General features: G+C 33.9%; 3 protein-coding genes across 4 annotated transcripts in view; 1 reads left to right on the forward strand and 2 right to left on the reverse strand.

Annotated features, from left to right (window-relative positions):
• On the reverse strand, positions 1–6289 carry foxm (transcription factor protein). Its single transcript, NM_001078525.1, is given in 12 exon segments — positions 1–153; positions 611–1680; positions 1740–2215; positions 2400–2495; positions 2767–2846; positions 3052–3131; positions 3295–3410; positions 3576–3722; positions 3943–4076; positions 4358–4505; positions 4861–5087; positions 5315–6289. Coding segments are annotated over 11 exon segments (2751 nt in total). The 5' UTR covers positions 6069–6289; the 3' UTR covers positions 1–153; positions 611–1187.
• LOC100182488 (E3 ubiquitin-protein ligase CCNB1IP1-like) lies at positions 6288–9504 on the forward strand. 2 transcript variants are annotated; one of them, XM_002128705.5, is made up of 6 exons: positions 6288–7210; positions 7441–7637; positions 7713–7868; positions 8050–8263; positions 8471–8614; positions 8686–9504. In XM_002128705.5, the coding sequence occupies exons 1-6, from the start codon at positions 7093–7095 to the stop codon at positions 8712–8714; spliced, it is 858 nt and encodes a 285-aa protein (XP_002128741.1). In that variant the 5' UTR covers positions 6288–7092; the 3' UTR covers positions 8715–9504. The 2 variants fall into 2 exon arrangements, with proteins under 2 accessions (XP_002128741.1, XP_018667082.1); XM_018811537.2 differs by having other exon boundaries at positions 7444–7637.
• LOC100185666 (myotubularin-related protein 13-like) overlaps positions 9143–13598 on the reverse strand; it is a 27139-nt gene continuing 22683 nt past the window's right edge. The window contains exons 37-43 of the mRNA XM_018811528.2: positions 13506–13589; positions 12504–12539; positions 11350–11448; positions 11022–11156; positions 10601–10693; positions 10238–10372; positions 9143–10034 (exon numbers count right to left, since the gene is read on the reverse strand). Of these exons, the coding sequence (XP_018667073.2) occupies positions 9945–10034; positions 10238–10372; positions 10601–10693; positions 11022–11156; positions 11350–11448; positions 12504–12539; positions 13506–13589 (672 nt within the window). The 3' untranslated portion in view covers positions 9143–9944. The remainder of the gene's footprint in view (positions 10035–10237; positions 10373–10600; positions 10694–11021; positions 11157–11349; positions 11449–12503; positions 12540–13505; positions 13590–13598) is intronic.

Consider the following 13598-nt stretch of genomic DNA (forward strand, 5'->3'; position numbering starts at 1 on the left):
TTTGCACTTGCTAGGCATGGTTTATTACGTGTTTGAAATGCGTATTTATGTTAAAATAGATTAGATTTGTTGTGACACAACGCAATAACAATATTATATATATATATATCTATACAATCTGTTTTAGGTATGTTGAAGAAATAAATGCGACAACTAGGGATGCACATTACAGAATAATTAGGTATTCTAGGATATCCTAGAATACTTTAATTCGAATCTAGAATTCCGAATCTAGAATTTCGAATCTTTTTATATTTATAGGAAAAAAAAATTTTACCCACAAAAGTCAGTTTATTGACCCATTCATAACAGCCTTGTTGGATCTTGAGTTGTAAAATGATCAAAAATTGTACTATTGAGTAGTTTTTGCGTCATGAAACGTATAGCAGGCTATGAAAAGACGTTACGAAACGTTTACTCTCGAAAGTCCCACAAACACAAAAATATTTTTTTTCAAAATTAATAAGTTTCAAAAATTGTTAATATAGTATATGAGATGACGTGTAATGACGTCATTAAACAGAATACCGAATCCCGTAATAAGATTCGAATACAAAAGGATTCGAATCTCATGAATTCGAAATTCTGTAATGTGCATCCCTAGCGACAACTACACTAAAATGGCTTGTTTAAATGTAAATAAGCTACATTAGATATCTTCGTAGCTATGGCTAGTTAAATTACTTATAAAAGGGAGATCCACCGCTAACAAAAATGTGCAAAGCATTCAGCAAAAGTCACTACAACCATCGTATTTGCTACAAACACTGACAAAATGCAAATAAAACATATTGCTGTTTTAAAATAATTAAAAACTGTAAACCAGAGCGGGTAGATATTGCGAAGACCGGTTTAAGTTTAACTTAAGCTGAATGTGGATAAGCACCATGGAAATTTGTACAGAAAATCAATTTAAAAAGAGATGCCATTGACAGTGAATAAGACCGGAAACGAATAAAATAACATTAAACAAGTTAAGCCAAAATAAAACTTTTGACTATAACTTAAAAAATATCAAGGAACTTAAAACGAAAACATTCAGAAGCAAAAACCCACGTACTCACTCTGTTATATTCGGAAACATCTAGACTTCGCGGGTAAATAATACTTTTAGGTTAGGTAAAGTAGAATGTAGGTATATCACATACCAAAACTAGTCTTTGCACAATTGTATGGCTGCTACCAAGCTACAAATGTGAGAAATTTGACCAACTTAAGCTAAGATCCGCTACATCAGAGAAATGTGTGTTCATCCTACTAAAAGTACCACTGCCACCACTGATGTCTAGCAATTTGCTAAAGCTTGTGTCTAACGGTTCGAATTTTGGGGACAGCAGGGCTGGTGGTGGCCCCAGGGAGTCAGAGGTTGTGGCTGTCTCAGTTTTTACAGCTGGATTAGGTTTTTGCCGCTGTGTGATGTCACATAGTGGGATTCTCTCAGGTGTTAAGTTGTCAAAGTTGGATCCTGGATTTGATCTTTTATCAGGGGTCTTGAAAACTGAACCAATAAGGTCATGGAAGAAATCAAATTCAGGATTTTTTGATGTTGAATGGATGGGAGATGGAATAGAGTGATGACCATTTTCATCCTTATCCCAATGCTCTTCTGTATGCTTGGTGCCCTGCTGGAAACACTCCATAACATTCTCCTTGTTTTCTTCAATGTTCATATCATCGCACCTGAAAGTAAATACAAATATGGTAAATAAAAAACTATAAATAAGGAAATAATTTAATACCCTTTTGATTTTTGCCACTTCTGCTTGTTCAAAGGTGTGGAAGTAGGCACTTGTTTTGTCTTTACTGTTGCTAAATTATTTTTCACTTCATCTGCATAATTTTGCCTTAAGTCGCCAACACAACTCTTCACTCTTCGAATGCTCCGGTTAGATGAAGTGACTTCATTTTCAGTTTTGATTCGATTCTGGACCTCTTTGGAGGACTCTGGTGATCCCCAGGAGCATCTGCGCTTCCTGGAGCCAGTGTTGGCACGGGGAGTGGAAAAAGCTTCCGCCTCTGCAGTTTTAGTGAAGTAGGATTTAAATGGTGAACCCAAATCCTCTAACATTTCATCAAAACTGTCTTCTGTTAAACCCATTGCTGATTTCTTAAGGAATTCAGGAGTTTTTGGCTTTTCCTTCTTTACAGGTTGTTTGCTGACAAGAAATTGGCTGCAATGGGATGCAAGAAGTTTCCCAGGTGATGTGTCTTCATTCTGTAATATAAGGGCAAATAATCCTTGTTAAAATTTTAAATGTTGCAAATAATTAGGACACATATTATTTAAGTGTAATGGCAAAATTTAAGGCTAATGCTAACACACAGAGCTGGGTCTAAAACAGCAGTTATATAGTTGTGGATTATTTCTGCTGCAACATTTGCAGTAAAACTATATAAACCTTTTCAAAGTTGAGCGATGAATTAAGTGAATCATTGAGTGTTTTCAGCGGCTCCTTTCGTGACTTCTTTGTGATTCCCTTTTTTCCAGAAAGAACCTTATAACAAAAATGTATTAACATCTTTCTGACAGCATACTGCTAACCCATATTAAACCAAATCAATTTTCAATCTTAGCTGTTGTCATAGGTGCTAAACATTTTAAAATACAGAGGCAGGGATAGTTAGACACACATTCCTATAAAATAAATCTGTTGTTTCCAATCTTTACCGAAAATTACAGTTCCGAAAATTCAAGCCTAAAACCCTTCCACCTATTATTACAATTAGTTAACATATTTATGAATATATTACACCACGAACGCATACTTGAGTTTGTGATAGTAAAGGACTGCTGTCACTTGTAGCACTTTTTTTCTGCAAGCTTTTCTCTACAGAGTTGAGCAAACCTGTATACAAATATTCAAATACGATCACAGATTTATTTGTTCTAGCTAATTTGTGCATATATCGAAATCCACTGTAAAACAAGTTTTGTGATACTGTCTTATTCCATATAGGTGAGATCCAGAGGACCTGGGATTTAGACCAGAGTTGGTCTATTACCCAACACCTAGACTAGTACTCCTAGCATTGTAATACGTATATACTTACAGTTAGAAGGTGTGAACATACTCAAATCAGAAATAAATCCTGAATCTGTGAGAAAAGAAGATCCATCTTGCGAACTTAACCTAAAAATAAACAACAGTTAATTAAATGTAAACTTCTAACTACCTACAAGTATACATACTCAATTTACGCTGGAGAGAATTCTACATGGGTAAAATCCTACAGTGAGTCACACCCTGAGATTCAGGCCAGAATTGGTATATTATGATAATATCACATACATACCTCCTGTTATCTTTATCTGTATGAAGTGTTGGTAGAGGTGTAGAGTTGTACACAGATGGTGTTTGAACATCAACAGTTGTGGTTGATTGTGTCATGTCCTTGTCATTGGTACCATTCTAATAAATAAACATAACAAATCATTTTTAAAGTAACATTGTATATAGTTTATATCTTGCCAGGGATATATTTAAAAACCATAGTTGTTAAGGTTAACTTACTATATAACGTATTTAGTTGTGTTAAATGCGCAATCTGCTACACTGTTTTATTTTACTACTTACATTAATAAGAGGCACTGGAAGTAAAATGTAAGGTCTCTGTGGCAATCTTGGTAAGATGGGTTTTTGTCCTTGCATGACAGTTTGTAGGGACCATGATGGGTCTTGTGGGTTGCTTGTGTCTTGGAACGTGTGGTGTGAAGTGCCACGCTGAATTAAAACATTAAAATTAAGTTTGTGAATCATTGTGAGTACAGTGCACAGATATGTAAACTGTAACTATGAATCTACATTAAATAAAAAATTAGAAATAAATAATAAAAAATAATTGGAAATTAGACCAATTAAAAAAGTCGTATGTTGGTAATTGGTATATATGTACAATAATTATTAATGTGTTTGAACAACCACAACAGGCCATGTTACTTACAACACTGTCCAATGTTAAAGGTCGAATATTTAGATCCGATCTAAGCGTCCAATAAGAAGCTTTAGATCCAGTTGTTACTTGACGTACAAAGATATCATGCAGTGATAAGTTATGACGAATCGAGTTCTTCCAGCCTACAGTTATATGAAGAGAAATATGCAAGACAATTACACCTGAGGTTTTGGTGTCTGGTGAATATTACAATACTTATACAAACATCACATGGCGGTATCACACGGTGGCTTATTTTTTTTTATTAATGGATAGAAAACAGGTTTTAAACTATTTACTATGCCAAGTGAAGCACTGCTACAATATTCTTAAATCGTACCTACTTTAACATTACAGTAATTTCAGGTTCTTAGTAAGTCTTACGTATATGTTGTTATTTTCAATATGAGAAGACACAAGTCACCTGGCTTGGCGGATTTAAAGTATGGAAACTTTTCCTCAATCCACTGATATATTTGTCGTAAAGTCATTTTCCCTGTTGAGCTGCTGTTTATCGCGAATTGTATGAGAGCCATGTATGAATACGGGGGTCTACCTCGCTTCTCAGTTCTCTGTAACAAAACACTAATAATGTTTTAAATGTAAAGATAGAATGATAAATAGCCTGTTTAAGGTTTCTTAACATTGGAACTTTGGTTTGTATCACTTCTTTATCAAAAGTTTTGTGTAATTATGTTTTTACTCTAAAATTCCAGTCATAGGCACCGGACTTGGTTGGACAGGAAATGCAAGCCTACCCTGAATTTGTATACACTGTCACTGCATTAATCAATAATTAGTAAAGATTACAACCAATGAGAGATTTGTGTCATAGGAATTAACTGGTTATGGCTAATGACTTCCCTCTATTTTAAAAAGTTAGAAGTCTTTAACTGTAGTTTTGAAATACAAAATAAACAACAGAACCTCATAAACTTTACGATCCCTTTCAATAGGAACGGGCATGAAATTGTTGACTCCCATTCTTCCCAACCATGTTATATTAGTGAGACTGTCGTCCACTGCTTGATCAACAAAATTAGCTTGTGATGAAAAACCTTGGATGTGGTATCTTGCATTGGGTGGCATTTGAACTCCAAGTTGGTTAGTAGCTTGAAAATGTGCGCTAGGTTGAGGTTGGGGCATGTTTTGACCTTAAAATAAGGTTAGGAATTAGATTTTTATATACATACACTTTAACTTACTGTTATAGCTATTTAACTGACTTTTTTAGATTACAAATATATATAGGCTATATAATATATATATTATATATGTATATACGAAGGTATGGTATGATTGCAAAATATAAACATATTTATAAAATACGTTATTTTGAATTAAGGTTTTAAAAATAGATAAAAAATCTTTTATGCTCTACCAGAATGCACTGCGTTTGGTTGAATGGCTTGTTGGTAATAGTTGGGTGCATACGAATGTGCCTGCATTTCTGACATTGATCCATACGGATAAGTGAACTGGTTACATTGGCCAACATTTCCATGTGTTTGGTATTGTGACTGTGTTGTAAGGGGGACTTCGTTTAACACTGTTTGGTTATAAGGGTCCATGTTGCTCATTTGAACATTAGGCACAGAATGGTACATTGTTTTCATTGCTCCATGGTTCTGGTAGATACCCATGTTCTGAGATGTATCTACAAACTGATGGCTTCCTGGTTCTTGCTTAATCATGACATTGCTCATTTGGGAACCTGGTGGACATTGTACAAACTGAGTGTTTAAAAAAGTTCCAAAATTTCCTTGTTGTGGATTTGAGGTTGCATTTGAAAGAATATTTTCGGATTTAATTTGAATATCATTTTCATAGGCAGAAGTTTGATTCCAAGGTTGGGAAGAAGTTAATTCTTGCTGTTCGTGCTTCACTGTGGTGGGTTGCTGTTCAGAAGAGAACATCGGGTTTGAGGGTAAATTTTGTGACAAATCCTCACTTGTAAGTTCAGCAACTTGTTCAGTTTTTGTAGCAGCTACTTCACTTTCAGGATCAATGGTTTTCATTGAAGCAGCATTAGTTTGTTTTAAAGAAGATAAAATACTTGGAAGTGGATGCTTTCGTTGTAGTATTATCGGTCTACATGCCTTCGGCTTATGCTTTCCTTTGCAATTCTTAGCCATGTTGAAAGAAAGCAAGAAACTCTGTTTCTCATTCAAGGTTTTTAGTATTTTTGAATCCGAACCATTGACCCAAATAGAAACTTTCGACTTTTTATTTTTACATACACCAGAATTATTGTATCATTTCGAATCAATCATTTAACAAAAAATATACAAAACCGGTAATAACTACTTTCGCCATTTGCTATTAAGAAATATACCCAAACAGATCTATAAAGTGGGCCTTTTAGAAAAAGTTTATAACTTTAATGTGTCTTAGGTAGAAAGTTTTGATACATAACATGTTTATCAACACGGAATTAGGTTAAGGTATAGTCAACCTATTTCCTCTATGAAGCAAATTTAGAGTAAACTGAAAACGTAACAGACTTTTAAAATAAATTTATCCATAAATGTAGCTGAATTATATTTATTAGTTTAATCTGGGGAATTCTTAAGCAGGCTCTTACTACACAGTTGTGTTATTTTATAACCGGTCATATAAGATTCACTCTACTGTAGCAGTAAAAACAACAACGATCATCGGGACCTTCTGCTCTCCAAAATCACTTAAGTTTGTTCAAATTCGGTGCTACTTTCGCGATCAGCCAATCAGAGGACAGTATTTTTAAGGTTGTGGTGCGTCATGATAATGAACATTCGTCAGCAGATTTATAAAATTTGGGTACGTGGTTTGGTTATTGGTCATACGAATCCAATGTACGGCAATGTACAAGTCGATTTTGCATTGTACTAATTTCTTTGAAAATCTCACGTCAAAAAGCCAGAACACGTTGAGTCTTAAAAAGGTATATGATTTCTATATTAAATAAAATTCAAATATGAAGCCCATTGTTACGTCACCATTGAAATATTTCGCCGAAGAAATCTTTGAAAATTTTACGCTTTTCTCATTATTTTTAAAGTTATAAAGGCAAATAAGTGGGTAAGTTTTGTTGATATATCGCCTTCCTTAATAGTACTGTTGGAGATATCGTCTTCTTGGCTTTCTTAATTTAATTTGACTATAAGAACCGTCGAAATAATGGATTCACAAGTCGTTTGTAATTATCGTAATTGCCGAAAAGTTTTAGTGACCGGCAAAGCTTGGGTTACGTCTTGCTCTCACATGTTCTGCCATGACGACGGAGAAAGATTACGCGGTAAATACTTTACCTTTAATCTATTTCATCTACTAATCAGTTAATTACCTATAACGATAATACCTTGCATAAACGCCACAAAGCGTGGTCTGTACAAATGCTAAACAATCTTCTTTTACTTGGTGTACTTGCTTTGCTATGTCCTAACTAATCAGATGTGATTCATATTAGCATATATATATTTACTTCACTGAAGGATAATAACCACGTTGCTCCTATATTCCCGACAGCAGTTCAAGATAGAAAATGCCCCGTTTGCAGCACACAACTAGCTGGGAAGTTTGATCTCGTCCAAGTCGACATAAACCCTTCAGAATCTTACAAATCAATGGCGCTATGCGGCCAGAAACCGGAAGTTATATTAGACATATGTACGCGTGCAATCGCTTTCTGGATGTTTCAAGTACGCCAGGAAAAGCTTTATAAAGTAAATATATTGTTGTAGTCTTAAAGTTCGTGTATATTTATATCAGAATGTGAAACTATGCCATTCTGCTTTCAGGAATACGAGTCTAAGAAGTTACGCGAAAAATACACTAAAATCGAGCAGTATTCGAATAAGCTTGTATCAAACTGGAAAATTCAATCCAAAGGTCTCAACGCAGAGTTGCAGAGAACCAAGGCTGAGTTCAAAGAGTTACAGAAGCAATATACCGAGGTAGGAAGAAAAGTATGGGTTGCATTCAGACCGCTTGTTCTATTTTCTGACTAACATTACCTTCTCTGTAATGGTGACATATACTGGCACATAAACCGCCACTTTAGGTATTTATTTATATCCAAAAATTGCGATGGAAGAGAAAAGTAAAGAAACCGCAAATATATATTACTTTTCCCAGGCGAACTCTTTACTTCGAGAAAAAACGCGAGAGTTGCAAAAACTGCAGGTGTCGTACAGCGCACAAAAGCGAACGTCCATCCCTGCTCCTGAACAACGCCATAATCATCATATAACTTCCTCGCATTCTGCGCTATGGCCAGATGTTGAAATGCATGAACGACCTACACCCAAACGATCGTCATCTGTACTCGACGATTTCGTAATGCATTTCGGTATGTTGTATATATTATATAGATACGCATGCTACCTGTATGTGCAAATTGCAGAAGTTTACTCTTGTTTTACTACTAAAACTTTTATGTGACATGGAACCGTTTATTCAAATAAATCAGTTGCACAATCCCGTACTATAGAAAGCTGGTGTTTCACATACACTAACGGTATAACACCTCACAACTGGTCTTTATATTAACATGCAGGAGATAGACCAGTTACGCCACCAGAACGCGATACAGCAGCCGGAGGATTCAACGCAGAAGAATTTTGTTTCAATGCATCTCATCCGCCTTCGCCTTTCGTTCATTTTAATCAAGCGATGTCGGTGCAAAAGAACTCAATAAAAGGTAGGCTATATAGGCTTTTGCATGTTTCGTTCTGTTGTTTTTTTTTCGCTAAATGCGGTTTGTGCGTTTAGGAGATGGTTTTCCAAGAAAATTGTTCTGACGAATCGAAAGTGAGTTTCTAATGATACACACACCGCTGAGCGAAGAAAAAGCTACGGAAACGCACCGAATACGCCCATATTTAATTTCTATAACCTTTTAGTGGATCGCAGTTTTTTGTTGAAATCGTAATTGTTATATCGCATTGTAAGCGAAATTGTACTATAACCAACTGCGCGTTTAGGTAGTCCAACGAATGTAGGCTATTTAAAAAGCCTGGGTACCTCTGCGTACCATGCTTCCTTATGCTACGAGCTTACAGCGAGGATATGCATGCTGAAAACGAAGTTTCAGGCTTATACAAAACAAGCCATTGGTATGCCTATGAAACAAAGGCAGTCTGGTATTGAAAGAGATATATAGGACTGCAACATGCAATGCTCTTACATCTGAGGTAGGCCTGGAATGTAACTGTATCAGAAAGGAAGGTTTGCTTACTAGAGGAATTTATTAGCAAGTTGCTATTGCAGCAAGCATTTTAAAACTTTAAGCGAAGTACACCAAGCATATTCGGGCAGTTATTCACTGTAAAACGTTCATACATGTATATATTAATATCAACCCCATACCTAACAAAAAGCAATGTCAACTAACGTAATTAAGTAACATGGGAGAATATGTAGCTCCATCAATGGCTCTGGTTCTCATTATTGCAGCAATTCAAGCAGCACAGATTTTGTTTGCATATTCTCCATGACAAAAGACAGCAATATGCCTTTGTGTTCGACAAAGTTCCAAGACCATTTAAATTAAGGACAATATTTGGCGCAAATTCCAGCCAGGCATCAAAAAGTTAAAAGGTGAATAATAAATAAAGTACTAAAAGTGTAGGAAGACCAGTGAAACAGAGACATCAACTTTGGAAAAGGGCAAAAGGTTTTAAAACAACATTTTTCAAAAATTAGAATGTATACCATAATAGGACAGTGAGCTTTTACAAAACTAGGACTGTACCTTCAGGAAATGTGCTTGTGTGTGTACGTGTTAACATTCTTTAAGTGTAATGTAATCAAACTCACATGTATAACAGATTCACCCAATTAACACTGTATCGCAAATAAAGGAAAGAAATAAAAGTCCTCAATTATTTCCTATTTGATTAAAATCCCATGTCTGTAGTGCGTCAGGTGCACCAACTCATATTCCCACGGGAGGTAGGCAAGATAAAATCGCTTGGAGATCACTTCAGGGAGAAACAGGATCACAGTGATGAGGAGGCAGAGTAAGAAGATCAAAGAGCAGATTGGAGATTGTCGACCCAATCTTTTGCCGCTTGTTCATTCTCAGCAATAAAGTGATATTGTCTTTTGGACAGTTTTACCTACAAGTACAAAATAAATTTGTAACTATAATACTTTTATACATGACATAATTGGTATACTCCTATACTTATCTATTATAATTTGTAGTTGGTATATTCACATAACTCCTATACTCCCATTTGTAGCTAGTACAGTCCTATACTTGTTTGTAGTTGCTATAATCATATACAATGTTAGGGCATGCTAAAGTAAAATCCCTTACCTCAAATAGAGCTTTACCACTGGCACCTTTCGGCGCACCTGATAAAGGTTGATCCATTAGTTGAACTGATTCAAGTTCTTTCAGGTCAATAATGCCCTTGCAAATATTGTCGCCTCTGTTCTCATATTGCCGCAACTAAAACATATTAGGTTTCAAAATTTAAAATAAGTAATATATTTATGTTGTGAATTAGTTTGTGAAGAAAAGTGAAATTTTATTTGGTACTTGTTAAAATCAAGAGCTGGTAATTATTAAAATCACGTTTAGAAAAGGTGTAAAATTATGTGTTCAAAGCATCTATTACACCCCACAGCACTATATCTCCATAATGTGAAAGACCTAAGTGTAAATTATAAATCTTACTTCATGTTTAGTTGTATCGAGCACAAAGAACCTTGGTTTCCATCCTCTCATGTAAGCTCCTTGCTTCCATAGTGATCCCTCATATGTACGAACCTGTAAACAGGAATTGATTTTTAACAACTATTTTGCTTTTATATACTTGACCAGTAAAAGTAACATCTAAATTATTAATTACTTTAAAGGAAAGACTGGAGACAGAAATTTGTTCTGGTGGCTACAATAACTGATTTAATACAGATATATGATGATGAATCTAATTAAAAAAAAACAGTTAATAAACAGAAAAACAAGCACTGCAGAACAAAATAATAAACACTTCAGGCACCTACATTAAGCAGCCTTCAAAAAATATATGATAATGAAACATTTTGAAAAGAACTCATTTATAAACAGATGATTTATCTTATATTTTCCCACTCACTTCTGGTTTGCTTGAGGTTTGGAACTGGTCATACAGAGAAGTCGTGTCCATTGTATCATTGACAGAGTTGATCAAAATCTCAGGTGGATTGGTCCAGTTTTCCGAGCTAACACTTTCCTCTCTGATAGCTGATCTCTATACAAACATGAATATTTCTATAAAAAACTCGAAAAGATAAAAAAAACAAAAAACACAGCAACTGACAAATCCACACGCAAGTCCAACTGAGGCTTCAAAAATCAGAAACGAAAGAAATTTTTGAAAGAAATTGTTTAGTGATTTGTTGGTGAGTGAAACGTATTGGGTTGCATGGCTGATCATTAGCTACCCTGATATAAGGTGAAGATGATGTGAATGAAGTGATAGCTACAGACACACTTCGCATTCGTTGAGGCAACAGTTGTTGGGAATGTAGGAAGTCCATAGCCTGGTTGTTTATCAGATACAAGGAGATTATTTATTGTAAAAATTGGAAAAGTGGAATAAATTTAAAAAGATTGGAATTATAATGGAAAAAAAGGAAAGGGTGGTAATATTAAAAATAAAATAAAAAAAGGTTGCAAAAAAGGGTAAACCATGTTTATACGAAGCAGTAGGTAAAAGCCTTGAAACTTTTGAATCCATTCTTCAAGGTAAAAAAAGTAATTTGCAAGAAAGTAATCAATAATTAATTTGTTAAACTCATAAGATATCGTGTAAACAGGTTATGGAGCACTGATTAAAGTTAAATAATATTTTTGAGAGTTTCGCTAGAAGTTAACAACAACAATTTTCCAATTAAAAATTGTAAACTGCATAAAAAAACGATTCATTTGCTTTTACTATATTTTATATTTTTAGAATTATATTTTATCCATAACTACTAAAATACGTAAAAGTTAAAAATTCGTTTGCTTTATTTATTTTTTATATTTTTAGAATTATATTTTATCCATAACTACTAAAATACGTAAAAGTTAAATTAATAGAATTTTTAACAGGTTTGAACCTGTTTGAAGCATGTCTAAAATATTAATTTAATATTTGCAAGAAGTTAACAAGAGCAATTTTTCAATTTGAAAACAACTTTATGAATAAAAGTTACTTAGCTTTTATAATTCTACAAAATTTAATGATTATATTTCATCCATAACTATTAAAATACTGAAAAGTTAAAAATGATGAAATTTTTATAAAACAGGTTTGAACTGTTTAAAGAAAATGTAAAATATCCATTTAACATTTGAAGGAAGTTAACAAAAGTAATTTTTCAATTTGAAAACAGCTATATGAATAAAAGTTACTTAGCTTTTATAATTCTACTGAAAAGTTAAAAATGATGGAATTTTTATGAAACAGGTTTTAACTGTTTGAAGAATATGTTAGTATGGTTAAGCATGTAGGTGAGTTAGGTAACTTAGAATGGATGACAGGTATGACACAGGTGGTTTACATTGTTTGAGGCTGGGAAATAAACAAAGTAAAATGCTGTTATAGACTTACAGACACCACCATTCGACGTTTAGGTTGGGGAAGGTTCTTAAATGAAATGCAAAGTTTAAATGAAAGCAAAACTTTACTAATACTACTTATGTGCATTTGTTTGGATAAATAACACACATTTTTTGGATAAATAATATTTTGCTAATTTGGGTAAAATATTTTTGGGCCTTTAGAACTAGACAATGCTATTTTAAACATATGTGACACTGTAAGGGGTCAGGAAGAGTAAGGTTCTTTATTGAAATGTAAAAGTTTGAATAGGAACTGAAACACTTTGCCAGCATTATTTATATGCAGTTAAATTTTTGGATAACTACTATTTTTATTCTCGGGAAGCTCATAGAATTAGATATTTTACATCATTTTTAGGTGTTTTTTTTAAAGCATAGACAACACTGTTAGAGCAATTAAACCAACTACTGTAAAAATAAGATTACTGAAATATATGAAAAATGTTTATACTGTTTTAACAATTGACCATTTAACTGAGCTTATATACAATTAGTTTTATCCATATTAGCTAAATGTGGAATAGCAACGTGTATACAATGTAGTTATATGAAGATGGTATTAGATTACTAACAATGTAATAAGCTTTTGTGAAACCTAGGATGCTACAGTCAATGCATCTCAAATACAGTTAAATAAGAGAATGAATGTTATTTATATGAAATATCTTGGATTTCCAAAGATAGTTTTGGTATGATTTATATAAAGTATTAAAAAAAACATTGTATGTGGAACCTGTCACGAAATAAGCTATAACAAGCAAACAAATATTAACAAAACAAACTACTTAACATGGTTCAAACCCCGTTATAAAGTCAGGAGTGTTATTGGTAAAAAGCTGTAAAAAAATGACACAATTCCAATTACTTAAAAAACTTGGCCAAACCTATTAAAAATGCTAATAACGAATTTTTATTGAGGCATATACGTACCATATATAACTAATACACACATTCTTATCCACACATAGACACACACATACACAAGCCCCACCTTATGAATAACATTGACTGTTGTTAGTTTGTGCAACGCTCGAACTTCACTTCGTGCTTGCTTTGTGTGTTCAGGAACATTCTTCTAATAAAT

Source organism: Ciona intestinalis, chromosome 4 (genome assembly GCF_000224145.3).
Source record: "Ciona intestinalis chromosome 4, KH, whole genome shotgun sequence".
Lineage (NCBI taxonomy): Eukaryota > Metazoa > Chordata > Ascidiacea > Phlebobranchia > Cionidae > Ciona > Ciona intestinalis.

Bases quoted from the DNA above. Each gene is read 5' to 3' on its own strand.
- LOC100182488 (XM_002128705.5), top strand. From the start codon at position 7,093: ATGGATTCACAAGTCGTTTGTAATTATCGTAATTGCCGAAAAGTTTTA. The intron at 7,211-7,440 runs GTAAATACTTTA...TATTCCCGACAG, and splicing joins CGACGGAGAAAGATTACGCG to CAGTTCAAGATAGAAAATGC. The intron at 8,615-8,685 runs GTAGGCTATATA...TTGTGCGTTTAG, and splicing joins GCAAAAGAACTCAATAAAAG to GAGATGGTTTTCCAAGAAAA.